At 41.8% G+C, this 16497-nt stretch overlaps 2 protein-coding genes across 2 annotated transcripts; one reads left to right on the forward strand and one right to left on the reverse strand.

Annotated features, from left to right (window-relative positions):
• Window positions 1-1089: 1089 nt before the first annotated feature.
• Window positions 1090-10397, forward strand: LOC138647100 (IgGFc-binding protein-like). Its single transcript, XM_069735914.1, has 7 exons — window positions 1090-1182; window positions 3481-3519; window positions 5061-6287; window positions 7044-7240; window positions 8168-8535; window positions 9137-9399; window positions 10123-10397. Exons 1-7 carry the CDS (start codon window positions 1101-1103, stop codon window positions 10275-10277), a joined length of 2331 nt encoding a protein of 776 aa, XP_069592015.1. The 5' UTR covers window positions 1090-1100; the 3' UTR covers window positions 10278-10397.
• An 851-nt stretch (window positions 10398-11248) lies between these two features.
• On the reverse strand, window positions 11249-16162 carry LOC138647101 (CUB and zona pellucida-like domain-containing protein 1). Its single transcript, XM_069735915.1, has 4 exons — window positions 15946-16162; window positions 14184-14551; window positions 12083-12339; window positions 11249-12002 (listed from the first exon to the last, which is right to left on the reverse strand). Exons 1-4 carry the CDS (start codon window positions 16135-16137, stop codon window positions 11857-11859), a joined length of 963 nt encoding a protein of 320 aa, XP_069592016.1. The 5' UTR covers window positions 16138-16162; the 3' UTR covers window positions 11249-11856.
• Window positions 16163-16497: the final 335 nt, after the last annotated feature.

Raw genomic sequence — 16497 nt, forward strand, 5'->3', positions numbered from 1 at the left:
ATGAACTTTAGTTTCTGAAACCAAGTAAAGTCTTCCCACAGTGGAGGTATATGTGAAGGTACAATTATACCTATGCAGCCTGTTAAGGTTGTAAAATTATGCAGCCTGACAAGGGTTAAAGACGGCATTTCCAACAGCAGCTCAGTTTGCTAACTCTTTAAAGACGGCATTTCACACAACAGCTCAGTTTGCTAACTCTTTAAAGACGTCATTTCACACAGCAGCTCAGTTTGCTAACTCTTTAAAGACAGCATTTCCCACAGCAGCTCAGTTTGCAAACTCTTTAAAGATGGCATTTCCCACAGCAGCTCAGTTTGTTAACTCTTTAAAGACGGCATTTCCCACAGCAGCTCAGTTTGCTAACTCTTTAAAGACGGCATTTCCCACAGCAGCTCAGTTTGCTAACTCTTTATGCTCTTGCATTCATCGCTTCAGACATCGCTCCTGTTAATCTGTGCCACCCTGTCTGGACACTTTAGACTCGGGACATTTTTACCATCACACATACAGAACTTCAGTGGATCTGATGCACAATGGTCATACCATAGATATGAACATACAGCATGGTATAAAATATTACAGTACATAAAACAACACATATTTAATTAAGCATAATATTAACATGCTCCTAAGACAGCTCAACATATAGCAATGATGGTACATAAAACAACAGACCGTGATTTTTATAAGAGGGTGACAAGCCCATTCTCAACCCTTTTACACGGTGGCCACCATTTGACTATTGCTGGAGGGTGCCGTCTCCACAGAGTCCACGGGAGAGGTCATTGTGTGGCCCTCTCTATTCGGGTATATGGTGGTCACAAAAACAAGGCAATTTATTCTTGTAATTTGATTATTTAGAAATAATAAAACCTTAGTGCGCCACAGATGGCATCTTCTCATACCTGTAATCAGTCAAGGACAAATCGCCTGGCATTGGCATTGACTAATCACGCTTGTTTTCAATACCTAAACCTGATTTACCAATGAAAGATAAGAGGTTTTGTTACTCCACCCTTTCAATAAAACTCGTAATGAAGGAGATAAGAGACGCTATAAAGTTCTTACCACTTCTGGGATATTAAAAATCTGGAAACAGCATGAAGATAATGGAGCGTTCCGAAGACTTGAGACTACGAAGATTTTCCATCTTGTTTATTTTTATGGGAATCTGCGTGACTGGTAAAGACTATGCTAAGGTTTTTTTTATTGTTGTTTCCAACCTGTGGCTCTGGAATTGGTGCGAAACCACAACTCCCAGTACAGCCTTACAAGCTGCATGGATATGCTGGGAGTTGAAATTTTGCAGCAGCAGTTCTCAAGTACTTTTTCCCCTTAAAGGTCACAGCAGAATAAGGCTGCTCGGTGTTCATAAATCCAGATCCACTTTCTTCTATTTATAATTTCATGTGACATCCATGATAGAGCCTCTTGAAACTTCTTAAATTAAAGAGTAGATAAAATAATTATTGATGAGCTTTGCAAATTTTTTAAGTCTTTGTAATATACTCCAATAACATATTTTCTTTCCTTCTCTAAAAAAACTCTACTGTTTTAACTGGCTGGTTCATACTCTTTTACAAGCTCCTTTGAACTGCTGCCCTGGCAAGAATCAAAAACTATGTGCAAACACTCTCCCTGTGTGAGCTTCTCTACTACCTCCCATCATCCTCAGAAAAGGGATGTTTTGTAAATAGTTTCCGACTCTGGATTCTTGTTAGAGCAGCAGATCCAAGCAGCTTGTAAAAGAGCATGAACTAGGAAGTTAAATGTATAATCATTGGGGGTCCCACCACTGGGACTCACATGATAATGAGTAATGGGTGCCATATCACATGTGTAAATGGAGCAATAGTGAGCATCCATGACTATCACTCCATTTTCTGTCCATAGGTGCAGTGGTCACACGCACTTTCCAATAGACCAATAGAAGTGAATAGAGGGTTAGACCTTTATGTAAAGGTGAAAGGATATCCCGCACTCCGTAAGAGGACTAAAATCGTCAAGTTTATTTCAAGAACCTAAATATAGAGAGAACAGCAGATTCAGCAAAACCAACGCGTTTCGACCATAAAGTCTTAATTAATTTATGGAAAGCTTCTCTTCTTCTACAACCTTCCAGCTGTATCTGGTCACCTATGATAAGGAAGCTACTGATGCCATCACAGTGCAAGAGTCCAGAACCTTCTAGAAGTTGTGCATTGAGAAGGACAGCAGTAGCCTGGTCACTCTGGACCACCCAAATGATTCCATAATCAGTAATAACTTCTAATTGCATATCAGTAATATCCAATGTATTACCGTAATTTACCACCAAATGGTCTTAACAAAATAGTGTGTGGTGTTATTACTGCAGCTTTGACATGACAACTACAGCACATGACCATTGCAGCCAATCACTCAGAACAATAGTAATGTGCCATAGTCATGACCTCACCGATTCTTTTGAAATTCACATTTTCCAGCTTCGGCAAAATTGTCCCCAAAATTCGATTTACAACAAATCAATTACAAATTGCCATAATTGCCAAACTACCAACTGCCCTGAAAATACGTATATAACTCCTCGAGGTCTTCAAAAACCGTATCCATCCCATTTTCAAGACTTTTCTTAATGTAAACACAGCCTTAGTAATGACAAAGTGACCTCACCGTATAAACGAACGGTAAACAGTAGACTTTCATACTTTTTTTAAATTAAAAACCACTGTCGAAACATTATCCCACATTGAGCCAAAAGCTCCATCTCTGATTGGCACTGATTTCAGACTATCTTTCCTGTAAAAAAAAAAATATTGCGCTGTCTAGTTGAGGCTTTCCAGTGCATTAAGAATTAATAAAGAAGTGTGTAATTGTAATTCAAATGCAACAAGACAGATGCCAGCGACGCCGTGTCACTGATCAATCACATTGAGTCTGGCACTGCTTGGGGTCTATTTCTCTCCATTTATCAATCCAATTTTTGCATTAGAAAAGTCAGACGGCTGTATAACTCAGACGAGGATCGCAATGCAATGATCGGACTGGTTGTCGGCTCTCCTTACCCAAGTGTTGGGAGAGCCGACTGCCAGTCCAAGCGTTGCATTGCGATCCTCGTCCGAGTTATACAGCCATTTGACTCTTCCCTTATTCATAGACTACTACTCTCATCTTCTTTACAGCTGCTGAAGTATAACACATTAGTTTCTGGAGTATTTTTCCAATGTTTTAGCACTTTTTCCCTATATATTTGTGTAAAATGTCTTCAGGCTATTTTTTTGGGGCAACCAAATTGCAAATTGTTTTTAGTCGCTCATACCTGCGAATTTTATAAAATTGGACACGAAATTGATTAAAATAGAATCAATTAGTCCACTTCTAATCGTTTCACTGATAATTCTAATTATTGCAATAAAATTTCACTGGATAAACGCATCGCTGCATGCTTAGAATATTACAGATTTGTCTGACCTGAAACTTTTATTTCTGTTCTGTCTACAGATATCGCCCCAGAATCCGAGCATTGCTTTTTAAAATCAGGTAGCGTGTGTATTTTACATATATTTGTTCTCGATAAAAATTGTCATTAAAGGAGAATTCCACCAAATTGCATCACTTGTATGTAAGAAACGTTCAACTAATGATCAAACTTTATTTGTATAAAACCAGAAAATCTTTTCTAAGTCCACTAACTTTTAATATAATTTTTGGTCCAAAAATTATGTTGACATAATTTGCTTTATTTATCTCGACAGTGGCTTTTCTTTTTTTCTAAAATAGAGATCCAATTCCCATAGGGTCTACAGTGAAATATTACAATATTGTCTTCCTGCTGCCACCACTAGGAGGCGCTCAGGAGCCTACTGCATACTATACTGCATTCTATGCATCAAACCCTATGATACCAAAGTATGTAGCATGCGCCTAATCTTCCACTAGCAGCAGCTACAGGTAGCAAGGAGTTATATTTAATGCGTCTGTCCCGAGGGTTTCATTGTCACTTCAAAGAATAGAAATATTAAACAACTGTAACTATAAGGGTCAAAGGGACTAAGGTGGTCTGCTGTGACCCGAGATACTAGTGAACCGGCTCCCTGGGTGTAAGTGCAAGACAATGTCTCTTTATAAGGACTTTTCCCATGAACACATGTTGCTGGATGACAAATCACAACACCTATAATATATCCTATGGTGGTTAGCGCGCACATCAAATATCCACCTATAAAAAGAGGCACCACACATTGATAATATAAAAAAATACTGCTTTATTAATGTCAAAAAAGACCACAAAACGGTCATAAAAAAAAGCCTAAACAGGCAACAGGTGAGAGGTAACAGACACAGAAAAAAAGGTAGACAACCTGGCAGTAATTACAAAGATGTGTTTACATATACTGGTATATCAATATAACTCACATTGCGGAAAAAGGCATGGTGAATTTTTACAGCTAAATATAGCATGGCAGTTAATAGATGATGTTACAGAGCATCATATATAAAAGTCAGCATGTAGTCTGAATATAAAAGGCTAACTATGCCATATGTATCCACATGCAAGGTATCCAAAGTCCGCCATCTACTATAGAAACATTATTTAGCACACCAACACATATTTACCAAGTAATGGAGAGAGAGCCGGGAGTCCACCACACCCGACGCGCGTTTCGCAATGAAATTATGTTTCTATGTTTGGCCTACACATAGCCTCTGTCCCCATCGTCTCTTTCGCTGTCTCAGGGTCCCCACTAACCCACAGTTATACCTCCCTGACTTACAGCTCCCTCTGTATCATGGAAGATGAGCTTGCCTGTCTGCTTTTCCCCTCTAAACCCAGGGACCGCAATGTTACTTTCTCTTGTTCCCGATATTATCACATTTGCAGGGCATAATAATAAATTACACAAATGCATCAAAAATCACATAAAAAACAACGTTTTAGTATCACACATCACTGCAATAGTAAATCTTCAGGGAGAATCAGCCATCTTCCCCTCTCCTTTATAAAGGGACAATTCAAGGATGCCATAACCCATGCCATAGTTTACAACTGTATTACCAGATGTTTTTTTTTCTTCCACCAGGAGAGATCAAAACAACATTTGTGACGGCTTTCATGGAAAACATCAACAGAAACTCAGGAACAAGTTTCCAGCTGTATCTTGTGACCTGTGATGAAGCCGCTACGGTCACGGTGACGGTGCCTCAGCCGTTCTTCAATAAGACGGTTCATGTTCCCCAGAATAGTAGTAGCCTGGTGACCCTGGACTACACGTTTATGATCCCAGCACAGGGCATCACTTCCAAGGTCATAATGGTGACGTCCAATGTGGCCATATCTGTATTTGCATTCAACACCCACTCGGTCACCTCTGATGCAATGACCTGTCTACCGCAAGAAGACCTGGGTGAGGAGTATTATATCGTTACTCCTGCTCAGGGAGACTATGAGCCAGCCAGGGGACAATTTGTGGTGGCCAATGGATTTGAACAAGAAGTTCAAGTGAACGTTACAGTTTCAGGATCCATCACATATAATGGGATTTCCTACAAAACTGGAGATTCGTTCACATTTTCACTGGGAAATCGAGAAGTCATTCAGTTTCAAAGCACTGATGACCTCACTGGAACCAAAATTTTTTCTTCAGCCCCGGTGGCCATGTTTGTCGGACATTCCTGTTATAAGGGAAGTGACTCTGCTTGTGACACCCTCATGGATCAGCTCCATCCTGTGAAGAGCTGGGGGAACGCCTTTGCCGTCTTCCCATTCTTCACCCACACTCAGGATGTCATCACTATAGTTGCGGGAAGTCCTGATACCCATGTGACTATTGATAGCCCAGGAGGTGCCACCAATCATAGTCTACAAGAAGGCGCCTATGTCAGAATTCCTGTAGACAAAATCCTCCTCATCAATGCCACCAAACCTGTGATGGTCTCATATTTATTCCAGGAATCTAGTTCACCTGGGTTACAGTATACGTATGATCCATTTCTTACCACAGTCCCACCATCATTACTGGGAAGAAGATATTACAGGTTCGTGACTCAATCTTCCTACGACAACTTCATCCTCATCGTTTCTCAGGTGTCTTCAGACTCGGAGTTCTATCTGGATGGAAAACCACTAAGTTCTTACCCAACGACCTGGCAAGAATTCAATGGTTTCATAGGTTGGCAAGTCACATTGGGGAAGACTGAGGGACATCATGAGATCTACCATGAGACCTCCACATTCACACTTTATGTGTTTGGCACTGGAAATTATGTCTCCTATGGATATTCAATGGGTGAGAGTGGACCATATCCAGGTAAGAGACAATCTACACAGCCGGAATTGAAACCACATATATCATAGGCAATGGTCACATGGTTTAGTTGCAATGAGTAGACAGTGACATACATACTATAGAAGACAAAGGACCCCGTAGAAAAAATTTAAACTATGGTTTCAGAGGTTTCCAGATATTTCGACTCCTTCTAGACTCCTGTAACAATTCTCTAAACCCGTGTTTTTTTTTAAATGCAATTCTTTAAATAATCACACTCATGCTCTTTAGCCATAATATTAAACCAAGATGTTATATAAATGTACGAATCCATCTTCACTGCTCCCACTACCGACAAGTGGAAACCTCCAGTATACCCAAGAAAAAGTGGTTTCTATCTACCACAATCCTTTTTGTAAAAAAAAATATCCCTGACAATAAGCCGATCACAATCACCAGCGATCAGCAGTAATCTGTAAGGGAATCTGGTAAAAAATGATCGGTTTTGGAGCAGCACCCCCGCAGGAGAAATGAAGTATCGCGCATTCTCCATTAAAACCAGTGGACTGTTAAAGTTCATGGATATATTGGGACCAAGTTGTGAGGCTAATAGTGAGAGTCTTAAATTAGGGACCCCCGTTATTAATGAATAAAAGTATCTGAACATGAGTTTTGCAACAACAACCCCCCTAAACTAGAGCAGGCGACTCAGAGGATTATGGACTACTTGTATATTCACCACCGATTTTTATGCTTTGTGAGGCTTTTATATGTGTTTTTGTTTTGCACTTATTTCAGAATCACCGCAGGAACCGGAAAGTTCGATCCGTTGCCTCCCGGATGCTGCGGAGTACATCTTACCGTACAGCTTGGTATCGGGGGCTCACCTGGATGTACTTGATATTCATCTGAAGGACCCTCTGTGCCGAGCAGAAGAGGAGAAGGATCACTACCTCATCAAGATTCCATTCAGCAGATGCGGGTCCAGTGTCCTGGTGGGTTTTCCAAATCTAGAAATCTTATGTAAAATCTGTTTGTAAAATATCCTCATTAGTTTATCTACTAAATGTGCCAATAAATCACTTACATGGAGTGTACACCACCATATACCTTCTGCATGGGTTGAAGCTTACAGGACAGATAGTAGACGGGTAATGTTCTAACCAAGAGAAGACATTTCTTCTTTCACCCATCCCGGTCACACGCCTTTCACCCAGCCAAACCAGATCTCACACTTTGTACTGACGAGAGGCAGTATCTTGAAACATAGTGTCTGCAAACTGGGATTTTGGCTTTTATTCTAAGTCATGTGAAAAGGCTTGTTAGAGAGTCGATATTGACTTTTAGGATTGCTACTATAGGCGGCACTAGAGTTCTAGTCGTCTTCCTCTCCGAAGAGACAATTTGCATATTTCCCAGAGGAGCATTATGGCTTATAAGTCTCCTCATCTTGGCATGCTTGACATGTCACTCTCTGAAAGGAGAAATGTAATGCCTTGGATCCCCTTCCTTCACCCAGATAACCTACCTGGAGCCAAATGGCTAGGCGTCATCTCTACGCCTCCCGCAATCCATTCCCTGGTGTATGTTTCCAAAAAACACCGCAATAGTTTGTTAGTTCCATAAACTTGTAAATAAGATATTCATCGCAGATACCAAAGTCATGTCAACAGGACGGGAACATAAGAATACCAGAATTACAACAGGAGGGGAGATGAAATCCAACTTGATGGAGGACAGTCACTTGTAAGAGGGTGAAGGACAGACTTTTCTGACCCTCTTACAACCAACACCATGATTGATCCTATTCATGATGTCCATGGATGCCTAACACAGGACACATCCAGGGACTGTAAAGTTAAACTGAGAAGAGACAGGGGGTTATTACAGTTATTACATTGTAAATTTTGATGTTTCCATAGAATGAAGATGATAAAACCTATTATATCAACACGATCTATGGGACGGTCCCCGGGACCGGCGTCCATCGCATTGAGATCCCGGTGAGGTGTGAAATGCAGGCCAACGAGACGCTTGACTTCAGTTTCCAACCTAAAGTCACCGACGTCATCTCTTTTGGACATTATAACGTATCACTGAGACTTTACCAAGCTGAGAACTTCACTGACCTGGTAACTACGTATCCCTACGAGGTGGACATTCATGGCAGCCTCCACGTGGAGTTCAGGGTGGAGTCAGATGATGAACATCTCCAGATACTTGTAGAGAAATGTAAAGCTTCTCTGTCACTGGTGGAATCCGAGCAGATGTACAATCTCATCCAACAGGGGTAAGTAACATAACCGGGGGTCCTAGAACAATACCGGCAGAGGTCTCCCAGTACAGACCAGTTAAATGCCCCCACAAACATTGCCAACAGAGTGTCTCTAAAACCAAAATCAGCAGAGTGCTCCCCATGAAGGCCAGCCCCAGCAATGTGTACCCACTGAACCGATTATCCAAAGCCTCTCCCTTCTGCGTCGGAAGGTGAGAGACCCGTTCTGATTCATCTGCCACTTGCCAGGTATTGGCGGTATGCAGGGATGGACTGGGACTGAAATTCAGCCCTGGCATCGTAGCAGATAAGGCAGCCCATGAGCAGACAGGCCCTTCTGGCATTTGCCAGAATTGCCAGATGGCCAGTCCGACCATGTAGGTATGTAAAGAATGGTAACGGTGAGTGCCACCAATAAATAGTGCCAGCAGAGTGTCCCCCGCATACAATTACCCCCTACCTCCGTTTCATAACATGTTAGCTATCTGAAGCAACCACTAGGGGCGCACTTTCCATTAAAGTCAAGGGTAACCATATAAATATTCTTCTGTAATACTTTCATGCTCTTCTGTTCTTTTCTACAATCTTAGTACAATCCTGTTTTCCTCTATTTCAGCTGCTCCCAGGACTCGACTCTACAGAACCATCCAGTCCCGGATCAGCGGCTGCAGCGCTTCAGTGTTCATGTGTTTAAGTTTGACAACTTTCCAGAAGTTTATCTGTCCTGTAACGTCATCATCTGTCACAATGGAACCGTCCCGAACCGCTGCACCCAAGGCTGCCTCACCCCGAGACACAGACGAGACACCCGCAGCTCGAGAGTGCAGCTCAGATCGGCCAGGTTATCCCAGGGGCCCATCAGGGTCTCACCGGGTCCGGGTGAGAAGATCATGGTGACATACACCTGTGTTCCTTACTTTTTAGGAAATTCTACTCCTACGTGAACCTTGCACACAAGTACTAAGCACACCTCAATAATAGCAGCCAAAATGTTACCAGCCACATCAGTGGCACTAGTGTTTGCCATTATAAATGCCCCCATAATCATTGTGAACAGAATGCTCCCATAGACAGTACCTACTCATAGTCTTCCACAATGCTAGCCAAGCACTCCATATACAATGCTTGGAGGATATCCTCAGAAATATTGCTTACAGCGTGCCCCCATAAACAGTGCCACATGGTACCCCTATAAACAATACCGAAAAAGTGCCCCTATAAACAGTGCCAAGGAAATACCACCCTAAAATAATGCCAAAGTGCCCATATAAACAGTTCCAGAAAAATTCCAGCAGAGGGCCCCATAAACGGTGTAGAAATCCTTATAAGTGATACCATTAAACAGTGCCAGGTATCGCCGCCAGTGCCAGATGTGTGGTACAATAGCAATGCCACTAAAAGCCCCTTTATAAGTGGCACTAATTTAGTCCTCACTTTACATAGATACATACATTATTATAATAAATGCATTTCCTCTATCTGTGACGATTAAGTACTATACTGCAATACCACATGCAGCCTGATGACAGGGGTGGCGCTGTTTTTGGAATAAAGCAGCTACATTTTTCTAATTGATTAACACCTTGTGTCTCTTTCCTGTAGATCCGCCCCAGATTCCTCATACAGTCCCGGTGTCGGCACTTGTGCTGGTGATCGGGGTCTTGGGTCTCTTGTCGGTACTTGGACTGGTTCTACAGAAGCATCACTACAGGAGACGGGACTACACCCTGCAACAAAACATGGAAAACGATAACTAACTTTTTTTTTTTGCTTTCTATTCTTTCGGGTAGCTGTTTTCTAATATTTTTTACAATTAGTTGCTATCTGGTCACACGAATATGGTTTATGCATCTGAAATAAAGTAATTTGGCTCAAAGCAATCTGCAGCTTCATTCAGGTGCAAGTAACAGATACCATAACACAAACATATACCGTAGTTTTGATTTTAAAAAAACTCCTACAGATTTGTGTATACAGCTCTTAAGCAGAACTATGTGTTTCAATAGTTACAGATGCTTGAGAAAGTCTCAGTGTGAGCAGAAACGTCGATCGATAGATAGATAATACATAGATAATAGATGGATAATAGATAGATAGATGATAGATAGATAATAGATAGATAGATATAGATAATAGATAGATAGATGATAGATAGATAATAGATAGATAGATATAGATAGATAGATAGATAGATAGATGATACATAGATAGATAGATAGATAATAGATAGATAGATGATAGATAGATGATAGATAGATAATAGATAGATAGATGATAGATAGATGATAGATAGATGATAGATAATAGATAGATGATAGATAGATGATAGATAGATAGATAGATAATACATAGATAGATAATACATAGATAGATAAATAGAGAATAGATTAATAAACAATAGATGATAGACAACAGATAGATAGATAATAGATAGATAGATAGATGATAGATAATAGATAGATGATAGATAGATAAATAGATAATACATAGATAGATAATAGATAGATGATAGATAGATATAGATAGATAGATAGATAGATAGATAGATAGATAGATAATAGATTAATAGACAACAGATAGATAGATAGATAATAGACAGATAATAGACAATAGATCGATAGGTAATAGATAGATGATAGATAGATAGATAGATAGATAGATAGATAGATCGATAGATAGATAATAATAATAATAATAATTTTTATTTATATAGCGCCAACATATTCCGCAGCGCTTTACAAATTATAGAGGGGACTTGTACAGACAATAGACATTACAGCATAACAGAAATACAGTTCAAAACAGATACCAGGAGGAGTGAGGGCCCTGCTGCTCGCAAGCTACAAACTATGGGGAAAAGGGGAGACACGAGAGGTGGATGGTAACAATTGCTTTAGTTATTCGGACCAGCTATAGTGTAAGGCTCTAGATGATAGATAATAGATAATATCTATATTTATCTTTATTTCTATTTATTTTTAAATGTGACCATTTTTCTTTGTCAGAAAAAAAAAACACAAATTTATTGCTTGGAAATTCGGAGACATGTCAGAAGTTTATAGAATAAAAGAGCAATTTACATTTTACTCAAAAATATACCTAAAAAGAGAAAAATCAGACAACCTGAACATTTTGCAGTAGCTGTAGATAGATAATAGATAGATAGATGATAGATAGATAGATAGATAGATAATAGATAGATAGATTGATAATAGATAGATAATAGATTGATAATAGATAGATAATAGATAATAGATAACATTTTCACAACCTTCCATCCATAGACCCAGGTCCCAGAACAACTTTATGAAATGTCCCAGTATATAGATGACTCTTTTAGGAACAATTATTGCGGCTTTGTTGGACAGCCGCCATCTTTTTCCGGTAATATTCTTTCTGAATGAGCAGGGCCAGTGTTGCCAGAAGCACCATGATACCCAAGATGACGACCAGCACCGGTGCCAGGATATCGCTGTGCCTGTCTGTGATAAGATGAAGAAGACCATGGGTGTAAAGACAACTCATCACCATTCTTTACATATAAAGTACGGCCACTACTTACTAGCCCTAAACACAATGGGGCCCTCAGATAATCTGGCGGTGTCCAGCTCTTCCCCCGAGGTGCGGACGTCTCGTCTCAATCTTGGGGTGATACAGCCCTGAGTGCAGCGATTCGGGGAGGTGGAGTTGTGACAGATGATCACATTGGCGCTCAGGTAGACTTCATGGAAATGATCAAACTTAACCACATGGAAAGTTAAGCGCTGCCGGCGCCGGTCTGTCACCGGGTGATCCTGTAAGGTGGAGTCCTGGCGGCATCTGAGGACAGAACAAGGACTGTATTATTGGCCATATTTAGTTTCTATCTTACATCTATTACTAGAGATGAGTGATTAAATTCAACTCGAATTGCTCTCTGCTCAAATTTTACAAAAAATCTGCCTTCGCCAAAATGCTGATTTTTTTGTAATTAGCTTCTGTGTGGATTCAGCCACTGGCCGCCATTCTTCTGACCCTTAATACATGATGTAGGAGAAATGCCCCATACCTATCGTGCCCAGACAGACAGGCCACTGAGTATCGGGAGGGATGTCTGTAGCGATGAATGCAGGGCCTAAATAGTTAGCACACTGAGCTGCTGTGTTAGACGACAAGTCATTGAGGGTGAAGATATAATATTAGTCTCCCTATTTTTCTTAATGTTGGGACAGTGTTTTGTTTGAGCACAGAAGGAGATTGCAGATAGAAACAAGAAGCCATAACTGTAAGCCAAGTGAAGGAGAGCGTAACACTTGCCAATTGGCGTGCCATCCCAAGGAACTAATTATGTGAGACACTTCATTATGCACTGATGTGTTCTTCCCCAGGAGGAAGAGATAGGTCATACTGGTTACAGAGACGCCATTGCAGAAGGAGGAAAGAACCTCAATGGTGTAAGTGAAGAGAGTGTCCCCCAACATGGCGGGTGGGAGTGTAACACCCCAGGAAACCGGTTGTTACAGTGATGTTGTCTTCCCTTCAGGGAGGGCAATATCATGCTTGGAGGCAATGGAATTCTTTTTACCAGGTAAGGCACTCACACACAACACAATCAGGGGAGCTTCCCTCAGCTATATGTATCCTGACCTGGAGGGGGAGCAAGGCAGTTGGTCCAGGGAGACCAAGAAGAGAGGACAGTCTGGGAGAGACACTGAAGGAGGAGGAAGTCTGGAACTGAGAGCAGACAGAGAGGCCGAGCAGCCACGAGGGAGCTGCAGCCTCTGGAAGGAGTGAGAGAACCCGAAGGGTTGTATGTGGTGGAGCTACAGAGGGAAGGAGCAAAGGAGAGGAAAAAAGGCTCAGAGGGGAACTGTGACAGGGCACCCTCAGAGCCGAAGCACGGAGCCCGGGTACCGGGAGCACGAGGCTTTTGTGGGACTCTAAGACACAGAGCAGAACCGGAGGGCCAAGAACTGTATGTAATTGGCCCACGCCACACCTGAGACGCAGCAGCACCTGAAGAGCCCAGGGCATGATAGAGTCCGTGTAAAACGGCTCAAGCTGCCCGTCATCCAAGTATTTGTCCCAGGACAGGGGGAAGGAATGAGGACCTTGTTAGGAAGCTTCAGGCAGCAGGGACCTCATAAAACAGCGCAAGGAGGAAAGGCTCACGGACCTCAACTGGGAAGGAGATTCTCCCATTGCCTCTGAGCCGGCTGGACCACAGGACACCTGTACCTGGTACCCTGGACTGTGGACTACTACCACCAGTAAACCAGGTATAGACTTTACAACTCTGGGTCCTCCACTTATTCGTCGGCATACACCATCCTTGCCACACACCTTGGGAGCCCTGGGGACCCCGTTTCACCTGTGGAAAGCGTTACCATCTTGCTGCAACAACCACACCCCAGAGGACCCCTTTAAGCAGCGTCGGTCCCTATTGACTGAGAACCACAGGTGGCGTCACAAACAATAGACTTTATCCACAATTCCCCTTAAAAAACCTTTCCCCTTTAATAGGGCGCCCAGGGCCACGGACCGGGTCGCAGCCACCGTGACATTCCCTTCGAGCAGACCGGACCCAGTGGCCATGTGGGCGACTCAGGAGGAAAGAGAAGTACCACATCAGGTACAGCCAGGTACGTCTGTGTGTGAAGGACCGTGATTCTGTAGGTTCTCACCCGTGGTGGATGACGTTGTATCTCTGATTTGTGTCCTCTAATGACGGGGAAGCAGTGAGGGATTCTGTGAATATCCGCAGCTCCTCATCCGCTGACTCCACCACGAGCTCCACATGTAGGTTGCTGTGCAGATCCACCTCATGAGGATAAAGGGTGATGGGGTCAGTGAAGCCCTCGCTCTGGTAGAGTCTCATGGACACGTTGTAATAACCTTTACAGATCACATTCTTCACTTGAGGTTTTATCACCAGTTCCAGAGACTTATTACTCTCCATTTCACACCTCACTGGGATCTCGATACGATGGACGTCTGTGTCAGGGACGGTCCCGTAGATGGTGTTGGTGTAGAACGTTCTCCCATCCTCGGACTGAAGAAGAAAATACGTGAAGGTTACAGACAGTGGATCATGGAATCCGCTCACTACATACATCAGCTTTCTCCTCGGCTCAGTCTCTCCTGCTGTTTCCTTTCTTACTGACATTTTCTCTCTTTCTCCACATTTATCTCTGTCTCTTATTGTTCTATTTTTCTTTCAACTGTTTCTTTCTCTTTCTCCCTCTCACTTTTTGTCTCCTCTATTCTTCACTTTCTTTTATTTATCTTTCTCGAGCTCAATATCTATAGTTCTCTCTCATTTTCTATATAATCTTTCTTTTTATTGCTATCTCTTGTTCTGTCTCCATTTATTTGTTTATTTTATTTTCTACTTTATCTTTTTTTCTTTCTCTTTTTATTTATTTCCTGTCTGATGTTTTCTCTTTTCTCACTCTCAATTTTCTGCTTCACATTTCGAGCTTTCCTTTTTTCTTTCTCACATTCTTTCTTTTTTTCCCTTGCACTCTCTCCATTTGTTTGTTTTTCCTTCGTTTTCTTTCTTTCATTCTTTCTTTTTTTCTTCAACTCTCTCCATTATTTTCTTTTTTCCATCCTTTCTTTGTTTCATTCTTTTTCACATTCTTTCTTTTTTTTTCTCTTGCACACTCTTCATTTATTTATTCTTTCCTTCTTTTTTTCCATCCTTTCTTTCTTTATCTCTTACTTCCTTTCTCCATTTTTATTTTTTCTTCTCTCATGTTTTCTCTTTCAACACTCTCAATTTTATCATACTCTTTTCCATCTCTATCTCTCGCTTTCTTTATCTTTCTCTCTTTTGTCTCTTTACTTATTTTTCCCTTCATTCCTGCCTTCTTTCCTGCCCTTCTTTCCTTTCTTCCTTCTTTATTTCCCTCTCTCCCTCCTTCCTTCCCTCCCTTCTTCGTTCCCTCCCTCTCTCCCTCCCCTCTCTGCTTCCTTCCCTCCCTCCTTCCTTCTTTCCTTCCCTCCCTCCTTTCTTCCTTCCCTCCCTCCTTCCTTCCCTCCTTCCTTCCTATAGCTTTTTCTTTTCTGCTCTCTTACCTTTCCTCATTTCTTGCTCTCTACTTCTCCATGTCTCTTACCCCCTTTTCCCTCTTGCCCCCCATTCTCTGGTGAGGGGGTCCTCCACAGCACAGATTCCTCCTTTGCTTACCATTACAGCCATAGCAGCATACCCCAGCTCCCACTAGGGGGCGCTCACTGCATGTTATTATTTACAGCTGTTTTTAAAATCCAAACTCTGAAATTGAGGGGAGTAAAAGCCTAAATTAAAATACACTACATTTGGCAGAGCGTTCATTGGGCACCATTCTGAGTTTTGCTCTGGAGATCTATCATTTTTGTTACCCCCTGGTATTTCCAGGATCATTGCCCTCAATATGTTGCCCATTTAGCAGAGATCTTCACCAGAACTTTAGATCCACAACCGCTGAACGGTATTTTTATAAGAATATTATTTCCATCCCGTTCCGCCTGGCAGAGAGGATCTTCGAGGTGGACATCTGCAACATCTAAGGAGGCTTCCGACACCAAGCTGAAGGCTAAAGTGTACTTGGCACCATGCGGGAGACAATGGAGTCCACATCCCGCCTCTTGCATTGGTTGTAGATCATGTGGATCTAATAAAAGAACAAAGAGTTAATGATGGTAAATTAGGTGCTTAATATTTGTACCAAAACTTCTAAGAAGTAAAAGCAATGGGAGAGGTAGCATGTGCGATGTGTGACGAGTATGGGACTCATGGACGGTGGGGAACTCGTTTTATCTTGGCCTTGTCCCTGAAAACCTGGAAAGCAATGTGATCGCCACAATTTTTCCAAACTAAGTAAAAAGGAAACTATTAGTGTGGGATCACCAAGGTTTCAAGGGTGATAATGTCAAGCAGCTGCTGTAAAGGGCCCTGTTTTTTTTTTACTTTGCTATGGGCTTCCTTGTCCTCAATATGCACCACTGAGGTCC

This window comes from Ranitomeya imitator, chromosome 8 (assembly GCF_032444005.1).
Source record: "Ranitomeya imitator isolate aRanImi1 chromosome 8, aRanImi1.pri, whole genome shotgun sequence".
NCBI classification, from domain to species: domain Eukaryota; kingdom Metazoa; phylum Chordata; class Amphibia; order Anura; family Dendrobatidae; genus Ranitomeya; species Ranitomeya imitator.

Coding starts and splice junctions, on each gene's coding strand:
- LOC138647100 (XM_069735914.1), top strand. CDS start 1,101: ATGAAGATAATGGAGCGTTCCGAAGACTTGAGACTACGAAGATTTTCC. Junction 1,183..3,480: donor TATGGGAATCTGCGTGACTG/GTAAAGACTATG, acceptor TTCTGTCTACAG/ATATCGCCCCAGAATCCGAG. Junction 6,288..7,043: donor TGAGAGTGGACCATATCCAG/GTAAGAGACAAT, acceptor CACTTATTTCAG/AATCACCGCAGGAACCGGAA.
- LOC138647101 (XM_069735915.1), bottom strand. CDS start 16,137: ATGCAAGAGGCGGGATGTGGACTCCATTGTCTCCCGCATGGTGCCAAG. Junction 14,552..15,945: donor GTTGTGGATCTAAAGTTCTG/GTGAAGATCTCT, acceptor TTTCTTCTTCAG/TCCGAGGATGGGAGAACGTT. Junction 12,340..14,183: donor TACAACGTCATCCACCACGG/GTGAGAACCTAC, acceptor TTCTGTCCTCAG/ATGCCGCCAGGACTCCACCT.